General features: G+C 50.4%; 1 protein-coding gene across 1 annotated transcript; it reads right to left on the reverse strand.

Moving 5' to 3' along the window:
* Positions 1-823: 823 nt before the first annotated feature.
* atp10a (ATPase phospholipid transporting 10A) lies at positions 824-16,962 on the reverse strand. Its single transcript, XM_037470122.2, has 21 exons — positions 16,528-16,962; positions 14,364-14,568; positions 13,893-13,978; positions 11,757-11,863; positions 11,537-11,668; positions 11,332-11,462; positions 10,460-10,712; positions 10,099-10,316; positions 9,814-10,008; positions 8,613-9,156; positions 7,308-7,411; positions 7,062-7,188; positions 6,655-6,839; positions 5,773-6,118; positions 4,620-4,696; positions 3,661-3,786; positions 3,364-3,564; positions 3,179-3,259; positions 2,978-3,082; positions 1,903-2,090; positions 824-1,812 (listed from the first exon to the last, which is right to left on the reverse strand). The coding sequence occupies exons 1-21, from the start codon at positions 16,959-16,961 to the stop codon at positions 1,371-1,373; spliced, it is 4,287 nt and encodes a 1,428-aa protein (XP_037326019.2). The 5' UTR covers position 16,962; the 3' UTR covers positions 824-1,370.
* Positions 16,963-17,876: the final 914 nt, after the last annotated feature.

Below are 17,876 nucleotides of genomic sequence, written 5' to 3' on the forward strand. Positions count from 1 at the left end.
ATCTGCTCCGATGTGTTCAGGGCCGCGTGGAATTTGCGAATGCTGGAATCCGGCCGTGAACCGACTCGAGCTTCACTTCAGCCCGAGGACGTCGAACGAGGTGGACACGCGGCGCCAGAGAAGAAGAAACCAAGCCTCATAAATATCTTCTACTTTTCCAGTGTCAAGGCGCTTACTGCTGCTCAGAAAACACACAAATGATAGACTTTATGAAAACGAAAAAGAGATGCACAAATTAAGAAAAGGTGCCACTGGTTTGAACCATCGAACCAACAACGCAACTAGAAAATGATGCTATCGAAGTGCAAAGTTCATTCTTAAAGCGGCTTCTTGTACATTTGGGAAATCATTTATTTCCCTGTTGAACTTTTTGGTTTCCAGCAGAAGTAAAAAAAAAAAAGACAAAAACAGGAGTTTCATGTAAAATCCCGTTTATGAAACGAGATGAACGCCGTTGTCAAGGGGACGGTTTGACATGTTGGGAAATCTGATTTGTCTTTGTTCTAAGACGATAAACATCACTCACATGACGACAGGTATAAAACTATTATACTACAACTGCTGCTACTACTAAGACTACTATTACCATTTGTTTTGATGACGTCAAACAAAAGCTCAAAATTTTCATAATAAAATAGCATGTGTGTTAGATTTATACTTGTGTCAAAGAAGCAAATTTAAAGGATTTCCCAAAATGTCAAACTTTGGCTGCAAGATCTCACACACAGTCTAAAAATAAAGACTCATTTTACTGGATGTGCATTTTCTCCCAAAAATGTGACAGTGTAATCGGATTGCTGTCCCCACGACACAGTAAAACACACACACACACACACACACACACACACACACACACACACACACACACACACACACACACACACACACACACACACACACACACACACACACACACACACACACACACACACACACACACACACACACACACACACACACACACACACACACACACACAGCATCATTACTGGTAGATTTTCTTCTGTAGGATCATCTTAAAGCATCTTTAAAGTTACTCAGTGGAATGTAGTGAATGAGACCAATGCAGGGCCCAGTAAATCAGAACAAACATCACTGAACTTTTGTGGAATGTCTTAAAAACGTATTCGACTGGCGAGACAAATCTTTGAGATAAAGAAATTCCAGATTTTTTTTTTTTTAATCGAAAAGAATTCCAGTTCCTTAATCTTCAAAGCCTCAAAAATATCTTGAGGTCCAGACATTTACCTTATAAGTACCTTATAAAAGAATCTGCTTGAAAAATACAATAAAATCAGATTTGTTTTTTATAAAAACTATTGTGCAAATTGGAGCGAGTGTCACACGCGAGAGACTTTGCGGCGGCGGTGTCACAGGACGGCGCCCGGCGACGGCTCCGCCCCCGGCGCCGGGCGGTCCGAGTCCCCGCGGTACGCGACGCAGTGCGGGTCTCCGTCGGGATGCGGCGCCAGCCGCACGCCGGCCGCCCGCGGCGTGGAGGTGAGCCAGCCGGACGCCTCCGGAGCCTCGCAGTCTTTGGCGAGAAGAGGCCACGGCTCCGCGGGGGGGCGGAGCCCGGCGGCGTCTTTGGCGTAAGGGAGCGTGTCCTTCTCCGCGAGGAGGTCGCCGCGGCCTCCGGGGGACGGCTTTGTGGGGGGCAGGAAGTGAGGCTCGGGGCGGAGCGCCGAGGCCGCCGACCCCCCGCCGAGGCCCAGCAGGTTCTTGCGGGTCTCGGCCGGGAGTTTGTCCAACTGCCTCCCGACCTGGACGGGGCTGGGGAACAGCGTGCCCTGACACGCCCGGTAGAAGTATCTACGGCGAAGCACACACAGATGTGAGGGAGGAACATCTGGAGACGCCAAGGCGTCAGAAAAAAACAAAACAGGAAGTGGGGCGACGTACCTGGGCAGCAGCGCGGCCACAGGTGTGAGCACGCACAGCAGGTAGAAGAGCGGCTCCCCCAGCAGCCTCTGCATGCTCCAGTAGGGGCTGGGGGGGGAGAAGCAGGAGGGACAGGAGGCGTTGTAGCACAGCGACACGGCGAAGAACAAGCTCAGGCTGAAGAAGATGGAGAACCAGTTCATCCACGTCTAGGGGATAGACAATCACCATGACAACAATCAAATCAGAAGAAATGGAAATATCATCACATCATTATTCTAGTAATCACAATGTTACAGATACAATAACAATTCAGAAATCATAAAAACAAGGAAAATAAGATTTAAAAAGTGAGATATTGTTATATCTAAACCGTAGATGTTGAGGATGTGATGAAATAACTTCATCAGTCCACACAAAAAAAACAAAACATTCAGACTTTTGAAGTCAGCACAAGCTACAATAACAGGAAGTTAAAAAGGAATGTCCAAGATTTAATCTCATTTTAAAGCGGCATTATCCGTTTGTGGCCACTAGGGGGCAGCAGAGAGACCTGCAAACACGTGACTTTCAACGGCTTTTATCGGTTCACTTTTGTTGTTTTGTTTGTCTCCTCTGAGGACCAACGAGCAGCCGAATGAAACCAACCAACATTCACAGGGTTTGTAACATTGGATCCGATCGATTGACAAGGTGAATCCTAGAGACGACCCCCCCCCCCCCCCCACGCACACATTAATTAGAGCCTCGCAGCAGCTGTCATCCCAGATTCATTTAATTGACTTTCACAGCCGTTTACCCAGCATGCAGCATGAATGTTTGCCGCGGCTCGCTGTGAACCTGATGGGGCCCCCCCCTGCCCCCCCGCTCAGGCAGCTAGTTAGTTAAAGGACATTTTTCATGTCGGGGCTGAATTTACAGCCTCAGCATTAATGGAGGAGACTTTGATTCCATGCAGGGTCATAAATTTAAAACGCTGTGACGAGAAAGCGTGGGGGGGTGTGTGTTTGTATGGGGGGTGGGGGGCGGGGGGGGGTCCTCTGTCCGACGGCGAGGAAGACGAGTCGTGAAAAGGAGTTTCAATCAGGTGACTCACCCAGGTTTTGGTCTCGATGCCCAGCTGCACCAGGATGGTGACTAAGGCGAGGGTGGTGATGGGCGTCCCCCACGTGAACAGATCCACGTCTGAGTCAGCGTAGGCCTGGGGAGGGGGGGGGCGGGCATTTGTCAATCGCTTCTATTGATACATCTACATCTATTGATGCACAATGAAGACGGTGAGGAGGTGCAAACTTACAAAGTAAGGGATGAAGAAGCAGACCAGGCTTTGGTAGAAGGCGTCTATCATGTTCATCCAGAACATGTATGGCTTGTATTCCTGCGAGGACAACAAGCTGAAGGTAGCACGCTAGCATTTAGCTAAAGATATAACTCTCCTCCTCCCCCCCCCTCCCCCCTCCCCCCTCCCCCCTCCATCCTCACCTCGGAGTTCTGTCCGTTCACGTAGAGCTGAGGTAGCCGTTGAAGCGTCTCCGCCGACACGTCTTTGTCCAGGGTGCCGGTGATGAGCTGCGGGAAGGCGGAGAACATCAGGTTGAAGAAGATGAGGTACCACTGGTCGATCATGGCGGAGCCCGAGAAGCCGCAGTAGAACTGGTACCAGAAGATGAGCGCCACGAACATCTGCGGGGGGGGGGAGGAAGCAGCTGATGGGTAGTTATATTCAGCTATAATCAATCAACATCACTGTGGAGTGTGAAGGGAGTGAGAGAGGCTCACGGCGTTCTTGTAGAAGAAGTACAGGATCATGTTGGCCAGTCGGGAGTAGCACCAGTGGCCGTGGACCAGCAGCAGCTTCTCCAGGTACCGGAACCGAGGCAGAGCGAAGTCGCTGGCCATCACCGCCTGCAAGAACCAAAAAAGGTCATCCCGCTGCCTCCTCGATTCCTTCCCTCGCCTCCTCACCTCATGGTGGTCCCGCCGGTGAGAGGCGAGGGGGAGGAAGAGGAGGAGGAGGAGGAGGAGCCTCGGGGATCACAATCGTCACTATTGATACAAAAATATATATATTTGAGGAGTGATTTGATCTTTGATCTTAAATAAACGAGCGAGTAAAAGTCCTGGTCTGAGATCTGTACAGCGGAGCCTCGCTTCCTCTCACAGGTGCTCATTAGGAAACAAGTGGAGGAAACAAGTGGAGGAAACAAGTGGAGGAAACACCCGGCCCTCCAACACACGGCTCTATTTAAAATCAACCTTCAGGGGTGTAATCTTCCCAAAGCAATAACTCTTATACGAGTTGTGTCCTCCTTCTGGGAGACGTCGCCACGGCAACGGGAAGCTCCAAGTGTCATCCGTCAGCTTCCGGCACGGAAACCCTCCCTGAAGTCCGGCCCACTTTGAGCGGCGCCTTTTTACGACTGCGGGAAGCAGGACGGCGGGCGCCTCCGTAGGCAGCGGATCGAGGGTGGAGCGAGCGGAGGGCGGGGGGGGGGGTGTTGCCGCCTCGTTAAGCGCGAACGTGATTAAGGATGATGGATGAGGGATGGGACACGGAGACTTTAACGGATGCCTCGGGGTCACAGAGCCTCCCTGGACCTTAACTGGGGACCTCCATCATTACAGGACGGAGGCGGGTGGAGAGGGGAGGAGGAGACGGCGTGTCTTTGCCAACGGAGATGTTACATTTTCAGCCAAAGAGTACCCCCCCCCCCCCCTCACCCCCCGCGTTAGCTTACCTGCATGCCCTCCTGTCCAGAGATGCCGACGCCCACATCTGCGACCTGGATCATGCTGACATCATTGGCCCCATCACCTGAGGATCATCGTACGAGAGAAAGTCACCTCAAGATGAGCACTTTGACGCGATGATTCACATTTCATTTCATGGAAACTCTCGTTTTTTCTGCTGAATTAGTAACTTGTTTTCTGCCAGTTAGATTTATTTTGTAAACCATGGTATCCGCCCCCTTTGAAGCGTCATCTTTGTTCCTTTTTCAATAATCTAACAGATAAATTGTGTGATTATTTAAAACATGTGCATTAACATGATTTAACTCAGTGAAGTATTTGAGTCCATCTTCTTTAAAACAGATCAATTTGCATCAATAGGGTCATAAAGGTCACCAAATAACCTGTGAAGTTAAATATGAACTACTGACTGCAGGAGAATCAGCGTAAGAGCCCAAACCATTACACCTCCTCCATCATCATCATCATCATCATGAAATGTCCCCACAGAGGTGTGAAGTCAAAGAGTTTTCTGTTTACTGCTCGCGTAGCAAACAGAAAATCGCTCTGCCGGCACAAAGCGGATCCTCCAGAGAGAGAAAAGACCTTTGTAAGTCACGCCGACGTCCTCCAGCCTCCTCCGTTACTCCGGCTCCGTTAAGCCAACGGGCATCGGCACCAAAGTGACCCCACGTGGAGCTCGCTGCGCTCAGGGGACACCCGGTGTGTGTGTGTGTGTGTGTGTGTGTGCACACACACTACTCAAACAAAGGCAAAATAACATGACCAAAGAATATTAGAAAGGGCATTAATTTAAAATGATTTACTGGTTAAAGTATTTTTCCACGTTGGCTGCAGAGAGGACGTCGTTTCTTACAAAATGTCCCAGTAAACTGGTGTTTCTGTAAATATCCGTCACAACTTATTGAGGAGGAGGAATGAGCTGAAAGTTTTATCTGATCAAGATGAGGAATTCTCTGCTCTAAATTTAGCTCATCGTGGCCTTCTTTTCTGATGCATCAAACGCCAACGAGTCAGTTGTTTCACAACAAAACACTGGTCTTTTCTTACAAGTTGAAAAAGGTCAAACAGCGACCTTCAGGCCATGAACAAGTGTGTGTGTTTGTGTGTGTTTGGGGGGGGGGGGGGGGGTTCACTCACCGATGGCCAGGGTCATGACCTTCAGCTTGTTCCGCACCAGTTTGACCACCATGCTCTTCTGCAGCGGCGTGGAGCGGCAGCAGAGCACCGAGCGGCAGCTCCGCGCCACCATGAGGAACTTGTCCTCCAGGCTCCTGTCCAGCGCGTAGGCCAGCGTCCGGCCGTCGATCACCAGGCCCAGCCGGTGCACCAGGAAGGGCGCGCCCTGGGGGGGGGAGGAGGAGCGGGAGGAGGCGGAGGAGGAGGAGGAGGGGTACATCTCGAAGGGGGCTTGGTCCGGGGAGCCGCAGAGGAACTTCGCCCCGATGTAGTGCAAACTCTCCTCCAGCAGCGAGGCGCACGCCTCCTGGTCCGCAGACGAGATCAGAGCCAATCAAATATCACAACATCAGAGAAATAGAAATATCTGACCAACAGATGTGCAGCCGGTGGGTGTGAGAAGAAATTCTTCCAGATGTGGCTTCATATTCACTCAGAGTTCTGCGGTATTGCCGCGACAGTTTTGTTTTTAGCAACCAGTGAACATATTTCAACTATTTAGAGACCTGTCAATCAGCGTGTAGCCCCGCCCTAAAGCGCCCCCTGCATTATGGTCTAAATCATTTACAAACATCATGATGCATTGAAGAAGACCATTAGCTAATGTTTACAATCTTTACTGAAGGAATAAATGAAGTAGAGTCATTTCCTCATAGACATCTATGGGACCGGAGGAGTCGCCCCCTGCTGGTCACTACACAGAATGCAGCTTTAGCTATTGGCTTGGACGCTGCAGCCTGGAGAACAGCTGGCGGCTCTGAGGCCGGACACTGCAGCTGTGAGATGAACGCTAACATCAGAACGCTGACGCGGTCGTGTTGGTCCCCCCCCCCCCCCCCTCACCTGAGAGTCGGCGTTCAGAGTGAGGATCTCCTCCTCGGGGTCCAGCAGCTTGCAGGCGTACGCGATGTTGACGGCCGTCTCCTGTTTGTCTCCCGTCAGGACCCAGATCTGCAGGCCGGCCCGCCGCAAGGACGCGATGGTCTCAGGAACGCCGTCCTGCAGCCGGTCCTCAATGCCCGTCGCTCCTGTGGCGTCGGGGGCATGAAGTGACCCAAAATAAACATTGTATACATTCTGTTCTTCTCCAAAGTCAGTGTCTGTCTGAACTAACCCTCTAAAACACCAAATTCACGCAACGAGACAAACTAAGTAACCAATCGAGTCAGCAGTAGGCCAGAAAGGTCCGGAGTCCGGTGGCACAAAGGTCTGCTTTGCTCGAGTGATTCCCTTTTGAAGGAATTTCTCACCCAGGAGCTGGAGGTTCGTCTCGAGTCGCAGCGCCGAGTCAAACAGCAGCTCCTCCCTCCCCTGGATGGCCGTCTCGGCCTCCAGGTGGCGCTGCAGCCAGCAGGCGTACTGCTCTTTACTGAGGACCTGACACATGGACGCACAAACACACCATCGTCTGTGGGACCTGGTCCGGAGCACCGACCAACGTCACCGTGGCAACGGCTGGAGACGGACAGGAGATGAAGGCGAGGGCCCGGGTTTACCTTTTTGGCGATGCACAGCGTGCGCAGGCCGTCCGCAGCGTACAGGTTCAGGAAGTTCTGGGTCCGGCTGACAATCTTCCTCTGGCGCCTTCCTTTGGAGTTCCCTTCATTAAAAAAAAATAAAAATGTTAAATTAACCGGTGCAGGTTCAAGTTTACCTTCAACAACCATCGCTTACCTAGAAGATGAAAGTGATCATAACATCTATACAGAGCCTTCTGGTGAGTTGATTTACAAGCTGCTGGTGAGGAGGAAAGCTCTCAACATTAAATATAGATTTACAACGTCAGCATTCATTCACGTGAAGTCGCGTTCGAACGAGAGGCCTTTGTTTAGTGTTTTTAGCCGCAGAGGGAAATATCTGCTTTTACTCGACCCGCATGTCGGCTTTACAGATGTTTTTAAGAGATTAGAGCAAAAAACAGCTGTTTTCTGTTAACAACGAGTTCCTGGAGGATGAAGCAAAACAAGTCAGAAAAAAATAAACGATGAGCTGAAAGACAAACTATTTATTTTACTATTTTTTATTTTATTTATTTAAATATAAATATTCCATCCATGAAAACTGTGAATTAAGTTGAATAAAAGGTGGATAATAGGTGTAATCAGCTGTTGGAGCCGACTGAGTTACGTCATGACACCCGCCCAGGGGGTTGCCATGGAGACACCGAACCGCTCCTGAATGGAGCCTTTATTAGAGGTCTCAGTCATGAGGAGGACCAACTCACGCTGCGCTCTGATTGGCTGGTTTTCCGCGAGGGTGAAACATAGGGAGGCGCCTTCCTGAGGGCCTCGGCGCTATGAAAACATGATGAAAAAAAATGATGTAAAACTTTGAGTGGAAACTTCAGCCGGCTGCTGAACGCAGTAAAATGTCGATAGTGGGTATTTATTTAGGTGTTTTTTCCGGCAACATGCGTGGAAGTGTTGGATATTTAGATTGTATTGTTTTTGAATTCTTGTATAATAAACCCAGCTTTGTGTTTTTATTCTGTTTGAGTACTAAGTAGTAAATTAATAAGTGAATAATTGACTAATGAAATGATCTGAATGAATCCTCTGTGAAGTCAGTTTTTCTCTGGCTCTAAATAAACTCATGTGTTGAATAATGAAAACAACGATTTGCAGCGTGAAGCCGAGCGGCTCCGGGCGGACGTCTGGAGACTGTGTGGCTCTCTGTGTGCCTGGAATACCGTCCTCCATTAGGACGCTGAAGACCCAGAGCAGTGTGGAACAAGGTCTCAAGACCACAGAGAACACAGGAAGAGCCGACTGCTGGCCATCGCACCAACGAGGGCCTCCTACCTGCGTCGGGGGGCTCGATGAGGTCCATGATGGCGGAGTCGGCCCCTTTGGTGTAGACCGTGATCTCGTCCGTCAGCGGGTGCCGCACCACCACCGACATGCGCTTCCTGGTGGAGTCGAAGCACAGCGTGTGCAGCAGCTCGAAGCTCAGCTTCCCCAGGTGCGGCAGCTCCACGGCCACCTGGTCCGGCAGGCGGCCCGCCAGCGAGCACTTGTAGGCCCGGGCGGCGTAGACCAGCGCCGCCTCGTCGGGCGACTCCGCCTCGTAGCGCAGCTCGCCCCCGCCGCCGTCGTCGTCCTCCGGGCCGCGCGGCCTCTCGCCCCAGCAGGGCGGCGCCCTCTCCTCGCGCAGCTTGGCGAGCGTGCTCTCGGCGGAGGGGGAGGACAGCAGGCCGGAGCAGCCCCGGGTGGAGGAGGAGCGGTTGGTGGCGAGGCTGGAGGAGCTGCTGCTGTTGGAGCCCGAGGTCAGTCGGCTCGGGGTGAAGCGCTTGATGAAGTCCTCGATGGTCTTCACCGGAGACTTCAGCTCGAATCGCACCCGCACCTGTGGGAGGAGGCGCACATTGGGATTAATTAGTGCTTAATAAATAACTAAAGAAGCAATCATTTCACATCAATTAAAACAACAGAAAAAAACACCTTCAAATTCTCTAAATCTAATTATTTGACAGCTTTATCGATTTAGTGTTGAGTTTGGAGGCTTCTGAGAATCGGCTGTAAAAAGGTGGAAAGAGCCGAGTCCCGAAGAAGAGGCAGCGCGGTGCAGCAGAGAGTGACTCACTCTTATAATTCATCATGTGCCACAAGGGCAACATAATACAAATAAATAAAACAATGTGAACAATTACAAAAGGGCACAAGAAAGAAAGGCGAGCCGGAGCTTCTCCTTCCGAACAGAAACGGCGGCCCGTGAATAACGTGTCACAGCTTGATCTGAGCGGGAAGCTGCGAACAGGACGACAAACAAAACACGGATACTCGGGTGGGACCCACAGCGGAGACCCACCGAGGGTCGTGTGGAGGAAAAACAAACGGTATTCTTTAAGTCAAACGATGGAAGCTACGCCCAAGAAAAAAAGCTTTAAAATACTTCAGAACATTACGATACTGGTTTTTACTGAACAGACCCTGAACGCATCATTAAGTAACTGAACCTCCGTTAATCTGATGTTACTCCCGACAGAAGCGGGTGAAGGGACACCTTGTGGCGCGGCTGGTCGGGGGAGGAAACCACCACCGTGTTGCAGACGGTGAGGGCGATGAAGAAGTCCAGGACGTCGGCGAGGTCGGAGGGCAGCTGGGAGACGGGCTGGCTGTGGAAGCGCATGAAGTCCACCTGACTGCTGCACTCGTTCACCTTGTCCAGCAGCTGGGGGTCGGGGGTCACGTCTTTCTCCTGCAGGACAATAAAAGGGGAGATTATCACCAGGTGGGGGGGGGGGGGGGGGGGGGGCGGCGTGGACGAGCTCGGCGGCGGCGTGCTGACCATGGGGCTGCTGAAGGCCGTGTGCTTGGACAGGATGCTGGCTCGCTTGGCCTCGGCCCGGCTGCCGGTGCGGCGGTGGGACTTGGTGCTGTGGGAGCGCAGCACCACGCGGGCGCTCTGGTGGCTCGCCGCGCTGTCCCGTCTGGGCAGGGTGCCGCCGCGGGACGGGCACTCCTCCTCCTCCGAATCCATCTCCTGGTACATCGCCAGTCTTCTGGCTGGGAGACACGGGGAAGCACGGCGGTGAGCAGAGCCTCGACCGGCCTTCGGTCGCTTTATCCTCTGAGGCTTTTTAGGTTTGAATCCCCTGTAAACTGGCTGCTAAATTCTCCCTCTCTCTCTCTCTCTCTCTCTCTCTCACCATTGGCATCATGGGAGTACTCCACCCCCGCCACGGTGCAGCGGCGAAACACCATCTTGTTCTCCGTCAGCGTGCCCGTCTTGTCGGAGAAGATGTACTGCATCTGGCCCAGGTCCTCGGTGATGTTCAGAGCGCGGCACTGCAGCTGGGAGTCCGTCTCCTCGTCGTACAGGTCCAGGTCCTGGTGGATGAAAAACACCTGGCAGATCTTCACGATCTCGATGGACACGAAGAGGGAGATGGGTATCAGCACCTGGGGGGGGAGAGGAGGAGGAGCAGCAGCTCGTCAGCTCTTCATGACATCAACAGGATGGTTATATGGAAACAGAGGAGTTATAAAATGAAAGTAGACCGATTTCCAGTTCAAAGTATAACATTAATGTATCAATTAGAAAAGAAAAGCTTGTTGTTTTTTTTCAAACAAATTACCAAAACCACATTTATCCGACAGCCCTTGAACACATCATGTGTGAAGAACGCTTCAGTCAGAAAAAGAAACCTCAGCATCAAATTGTGTTCTTCATCAAAAACATTTAATTCTCCACGTTTGATTCAAAGTGTCGCTCCAAATAAACTGTTTACCCTGAAAAGCCTCCTGGGAAAGTTACTGGGTTTATTTATCAAAGGCGACCCCTGGCAGCCCCGGGCCGCGGCTCGTGTTTGTTCAGAGGAGGCCGTCTCGTCTCGTTCACCTGATATCAGCTGTGACCCGACGCCGTGACATTGTCACTCACATTTCAGCACGCAGATAAAAAAAAAACGAAACAACAAATCCAAGCTTTGAGGTGTTTGTATGAGGAGAGTACTTCCTCTAGGAGGGGGGGGGGGGCGGGGGAGACCTTCCATGCTTTAAGCTCCTCCCGGACTCCTACCTGGAACACGATGATCATGGTGAGGAAGAGGTAGACGGCCGACATGACGGGCGACAGCTCCGCCCCCTCGGGGCCGAGGACGTGGAACGCGGGCCTCTCGTCTCCGTACTGGAACATCCACACCATGTGACCTGCAGCGGCGGCGAGCGGGGTCAGCGCGCACGCAGACACGCAGACGCGCCCACGGAGATGGGAGTTTACTCACCTACGGCGGCGAACAGACACATGACCAGCAGGATGACCACGCACCAGAACACGTGCACGTTCATCTGTCGCTCCAGCTTGCTGCGCTTGTAGCGCGGCCCGTTGTTGTTCAGCATGGCTTTGGTCTCGTGACCTTAGGGGGGGGGGGGGAGCACGGCGGGTCGTTAGCTGTGGGGGTCAGAGGTCACATGTAACAGGAGGGGGTGGAGGCGGGGGCTCACCTGCGTAGATGACGATGCCCACCGCCTCCTCCGTGTTGCGGACGGTGCAGCCTCTCAGCAGCAGGTTGTCTTTGTAAAGCGCGTCGCGGCTGCCGCTCCGGTGGAGTCTGCGAGACAAAAACATCACAACAGACTCAACTCATCATAAATGTTGCGATTTACTTTTGACCGACGCCCGTTTTTCCCCCGAGCAGAGCCTGAACGCATCACCGCAGTGCCGCTCACGGTCCCACCTCTCCTCCTGCTGACCTGAACACGGATTGGTTGTTTACGTTGTGACGTCATCAGGGATCAGAGAGTGGAAAAACACAAATGATGTCATGATGACATATTTGACTCTATTTAGCGCCGGAAGCAGAAGAAAAGTCCTCCCGGTTCGTTGAGTCGTTGTCGATTATTAATCGATCCTCACACGACTTCAGACCGCATCAGACGCCTCTTTTTAATCACTCGGTTAAAAATACATTCATTTTTATTATGCTTCGAAGAATAGATCATTATTGTTGCATCAATTGTACCATGTTTAAATCTACATCTGGTTTTGGGGCTTTAATGTCATCTGTCAAAGGCCCAAACTCTATTTTTCAGATTCTGGCTTCTTCAACGTGAATATTTTCTGGTTTCTTTCCTCTTCCGAGACGACAAAAGAAACGTTCGCCTTGGGGAAACCTCAACTGATTTTTCACCATTTCATAGATCAAGCAGCTAATCGATCAGTAGTAGAAAATCCTGGTTGGTTTCCGCCCCACAGGATACAACGTCTCTATAGAACCTCAGTTTGTTCTGCTCCAATGGATCAGACTATAAAGCATCACTTTCTCTCCTCACAGAATCCTTATCTCAGCACAAATCCCCCCCGCCCCCAATCAGAGTCAATCATTCACTGCTCACTCTGGCTGAGCCTCACATCTCACTCCAGACTCTCACATTTAACCCATTCATCCTCTTTATGTTACATACAGAGCTGCAGGAATGGGTCCTAAAACCAGACCATGAGTCAGCACATTTACGCCTCCTCTCCTCAAAGTGGGTTTTACTGAATTTATTTTTCCGTCTCGACGAGAAAAACAAATCATTATCTTTTGGATTTCAAACGGAAAGACACGTTAAAGATGTAGGAAGTGGACGTTGTTGTCATGACGACGTTGATTGGTCTGTTCGTCCATTAGAATTTTGTCTGTCCTCGTTTGTCTGTTTGGTTTTTGGACTGAGGAGTGATGTGTCAATCAGACGGAGGCCCCGCCCTGAAGCATCCCCGGCTTTATGGTTCATTTGACTCTTAATGGAACATTATTTATTGAAGGAACATCATGCCGTGTTAAAAAAAAAAAGACTTGAAACTACAGGTTCTATATTGTCAAAGACTAAATACAGTTACATCATTAAGTTGAAATTTCAAAAATATGCTGACATATTGATGAAAAATACTTCATTTGGTTCCTATTGAGTGAATTTAATTTAGGATTTAAAATATCCTGACTTTGAAATAGAAAATGCTGATGCTGTACTGTGTGATTTTGGTAGAAGATATCAGAACAAATGTTCTGGTCCGTCAGCACGTTTCCCAACAGTTCATCCTTTGAGCCTCTGGCAGCTCCATCTCCACCAGTACAGATCCATCACCGCCTCCCACAGCTCCCAGTCCACTCCCACCCGATCAAAGAGGCGCTGACTTGAGACCTTGTGCCAACAAAACGTAAAGTAATAAACGCGCCGCTGAGAAGAACCCCCTCCCTGCCCCTCCCTCCCTGCCCCTCCCTCCCCGCCGCCGTAACCTGGCAACCGAATACCTGCAGCATCTGGTCGGCCCCTGAGCAAAGAGCAGATGCCCCGGTCGTTGGAGAGCGGGTCAGCGCGGTCGGCTCAGGGGACATCCGGTCATGGTCCTCGGTGAGGAGACAGACGCCTGGCGGGTGTCCAGGTGTGAGCGGAGCAAACCCCCCCCCCCCAGAGAAGCTCCCGTTGACGTGACCAGGAGATCGTTACCCTACTGGTGAACACCAAGCTAGAGCCAGTGGCTGTTAGCTTAGCTTAGCATAGGATATGCCTGGACGGTTTGTGTCACAACGATAAGAAAGAGTCCTGGATCGCTTTGTTCTTCACGTCATTTCCATTGCAATAACACGAGGTACTCACATGTAGCCTCGGAACCGGTTCAGGTCGTTGTTGGGCTTCTCGCATTCAATGACGCTGTCGTACTTCAGCGGGTCGAAATCACAATCCTGCAGACACACAAAACACGCAAAAAAACGTTATTATTGATGGATTATTGGATGATTTGTTGGTGATTAACATGAATCTTCTGTTGCTTGTGGAGATGATGTCCACAGAGGACCGGAGTCTGAGCTGAAGTGGGATCTGCTGAACCTGGACCCAAGGACGAGTATTAAGAAGAAACCTTCTCGTACCCCATGGTCTCGTTTACGGATGGAGGTCTTGAGGAGCATCAGGACTAAACTGGGACCAGTTAAGAGCCTCCCCACAGCAACTTTAAACCAATCAACACATAAATTGCCTGAAAATGGCAACCGCACCTTCAGTGCTTTAGAGAGCGGGTTTTCAAAGGCGCGAGCGGCCTCCGGGGTGGAAACTAGAAGTCCGTCTCACCAGGTCCAGGAAGCTGCGGACGACCTGCCTCTGCTTCAGGTTGGTCTCCCCGTCCAGCGTGGCCGTCTCGATGTGGCACAGGCGGTCGGGGTCGCTGGAGCTCAGCAGCAGGACGTCGGCGGGGAGGATCTCGTTGCACCGCAGCCGGATGAAGTCGCCCACCTGCACCTCCTTCCAGTACTTCTCCACGTAGCGCTTCTCCGCCCTGCCGCAGACAACAGGGGGGGGAGGGGGGGGGTTAACCCGGGGCAGGAGATCACATTTCCCACGGCCCTCTAACACGTCACGGGTGACGTAATAGTGATACTCCGTCCAAAACATTTAAAACCCGGGCCTCGGGTAAGAGCGTTGACCACAAACATTCAATTCTGATTTTTTTTTTTTTGTATTCATGTCATAGCTGCTCTGTGCTAAAAACAAATTATTTATATTACTTTCATTACAGTGAACAGCAGCAAAAAGTCTGTTATGGTTTTAAATAACTTCTATAAACAGAAATGTCAGCTCGACCTTCGCAAATCTGTGCGGGAAAATAAATTTGTAGAGAGCACCAAGTCGTCTCAGCGTCTCCCTTCAATAGAAACGGTTGAGCAGGAGCACAAACAGACAGTTAGGAAGAACAACAGGGCTTCAAATCAATGTCTTTATCTACTCCGGGCCCACGACGACACACTCCAATCAATCGATTGATCGATCGATGAGTCTCCCTCAAGTTGCTGCTGCTGCTGCTGCTGCTCTCCCACCTTCTGATGTGTGGAAAAGATCACACAAACAGCTCTGAACATCGTTAAGAGTCCTGGACGACCTGGCTGGAGACAAATCATTGCTGGAGTCTGTCCCCAATCAATCAGCCAGTGATGGAGGAATCGATCAGCTCAGATACTCAAAGCTTAAAAGACACACACACACGAGGATGCATGAGGACGTCAGTGTGTTACTACACTAGATGGAGAGTCACACGGGAGTCGTTGCTTCACCGCCACCTCCATCAGGTGGTTTTATTGAGATACTTAGGAACTTGGGTTTTAAAGAGCAACGTCTCCTGTGCTCCGAGTCTGGTGTCTTTGTAGAGATCAACAGCTCCGGTCCTGTCCGACAGGAAGATTACGAGCAAACTATTCACATTCCAGTAAACCCAACTCATCGGAGCGGTCTGCAGCTTTGTGCACTGCCTTCAGGAGACATCCTGGGAGGTGAATCGGTCCTGATAAAAAAAGACTTTCTAAAAGTAAATATTAGCATTTTTTCGATAAGAGATGGAAGACTCCTCTCATAAATTCTTCCTCCTCCTCCTGCTTTGCCACGTGTGAAGAAGAAAGCTTGTGAGTAAACCGCGAGAGCAGCTTCACCAGCGCGATGGAGAGGAGCGAAGCTGCGGTTCCAGTGTTTTTCTGCACAATTTGGGCCACAGACGATAAAAATTAAAACGGGTCCAAACCTCAACAGAAGGACCTCGGTCAGGATCTACTCCACGAGAGCAGAGCCCTTTAAACACTGAGCCTTTTGACTGCCGTGAACTCTGCTCTGTGTGAGGACCACAGTGCTGCTTTTCATTAACACACACACACACACAGACACACACACACACAGTGAAACCAACACGTTATTTTGGGGCAAAAACCTGATACCTGGGTGAATGATGGAGATTTCAACATATTGATGCCATCAGAAAATATTTACACTTTTAAAGTTTTGATGAATCTATAGAGATTGTGAAAAAGGTCTTTGTGTGACGCAACTTTAAAAACAGGATGACGTAAATAAAAGAGATCCGGCAAAATAAAAGGTTTAATATTCTTCTGTTGTCATCCTTACTGAAACTCTAGCACGAGTTTTTCAGTATTAGTTAAGTTCTGTTTTACTTTCCTTTATCTTACTTAACTTTTCTTAAGAATATTTTTGGAATATAGTACCAAAAGAAAAGTTCATCTATTGCTTATATATGTGTATTCTATCGTTTCCTTTTCACTCTTGCTGCAACTCTCGTAAAAGAGTTTCTTTCTGGACTTTACGTGTCTTCATCTTACTTAACTTTTCTCAAGAATGTGTTTTGATGGATGTGATCTACCAAAATAAGAGTCTCTACAGCAGTCAATCTATTGTTCATATATTTGTATTCCATCCCGTTATGGTTCCGTTATGCCCCCCCCCCCCCCGGCGGTACCTGCTGTACACCAGGCAGTCCATGTGGTTGATCTCGGTGTCGGACCGGTGTCTCCGGTAGTCCTCCCACAGGTCCTTGATGGCGGTCACGGACAAAATGAAGACCACGGGAGCGAGCGCCAGCTCGGGCTGGAAGGCGTTGACCACCGGGACGAAGTTCAACAGGGCGATGAAGACGAAGTAGACGTTGGCGAACCGGTGGAACTGCTCGAAGAGGTTCTTGGGCAGGAAGGACAGCACCGTGTACTTGGTGGTCTTGATCCGGTTGTTGGCGTGGTGGCGGTTGGGGTCCTCCCCGCCTTTGGTGCGCTCGCGCAGCGTGTTGGCGTGCACGGTCCTGGTTTTGGTCTCCTTGGGTTTCTTCTTCTTCCGCGGCCGTTTGACTTTCGGGGCTTTGTCGGTCCCGGCGGTGGAGTCCTCGGTGTCCCCCGCCATTGCCCCCCCCCCCCCCCCCTCCGCACCCACCCCCGAAAAAAAAGTTCTTCCTCGCCTGTCTCTCTCCCCACTGAACAAGACAGAAGTGCTAGCTAAGTCGCTAGCTAAGTCATCGTCCCCTCGCGGTGCGGAGAGAGCTTCCGTCGGTCTTCTCAAACTTGTCCTCCATGTCGCTTCTTCTTCTTCTTCTTCTTCTTCTTCTTCTTCTTCTTCTCCGCTCGGAGGAAAAACTTTTGCTTGTTTGGCTTCTCTCTCTTTTCTTTTTTTTTCTCGCTGGAAGGATGCTGAGAGAAAGTCGGGGAGTCACAACTTAAAACTCCCCCCCCTTCAGCTGCGCGCCTGATCTGTAAACCATCGGGATGGGGCCCATTCTGCCGGCCGCCTACGGGCGTCCCTTTAATGTAGATCAGCGCATGCGCGGCGGGCGGAAGCGCGGTCTGGTGACGTCACAGGAGGTTCTCTCTTCTCTGGCCGCTGGCTCCTCCCTGGATCCCAGAGCTGGGGGGGTTCTCTGTGTGTGTCTCCGAGTGCCACGCGGTATTATTGGAGTTGAGTTCACAGGAAGCGAGCAGTGCTGGGAACCTATTTCACTATTTCTATCCAACAACGAGGCAGGTTGCACGCACAGAGGGGGGTGTTCACAGATGTTGTTGGATGAAATAAATAAATGAGGTTCAATAGTAAAAGACATCTTTTCAAAATGCAATATTATAAAGATTTAAATGCAATAACAATAAGTAAGTAAAACTAAATATTGCAAAGGAATAAATAAAATAAAATACATGTGTGTAAAGTTTATCACAACTTGCAGAGACATTCCAAGTCCATTAATAAAAATATGACATTACATTTGTATCATTAAAAAGTGAAAGGTGCTTTCTATTATTTTCTTGAAAAGCAATCTCTCAATTGATT

Source organism: Pungitius pungitius, chromosome 7 (assembly GCF_949316345.1).
Source record: "Pungitius pungitius chromosome 7, fPunPun2.1, whole genome shotgun sequence".
Lineage (NCBI taxonomy): Eukaryota > Metazoa > Chordata > Actinopteri > Perciformes > Gasterosteidae > Pungitius > Pungitius pungitius.

Bases quoted from the DNA above. Each gene is read 5' to 3' on its own strand.
- atp10a (XM_037470122.2), bottom strand. From the start codon at position 16,961: ATGGCGGGGGACACCGAGGACTCCACCGCCGGGACCGACAAAGCCCCG. The intron at 13,979-14,363 runs GTGAGACGGACT...GTGTGTCTGCAG, and splicing joins TCCGCAGCTTCCTGGACCTG to GATTGTGATTTCGACCCGCT. The intron at 2,091-2,977 runs GTGAGTCACCTG...TCTATCCCCTAG, and splicing joins GCATCGAGACCAAAACCTGG to ACGTGGATGAACTGGTTCTC.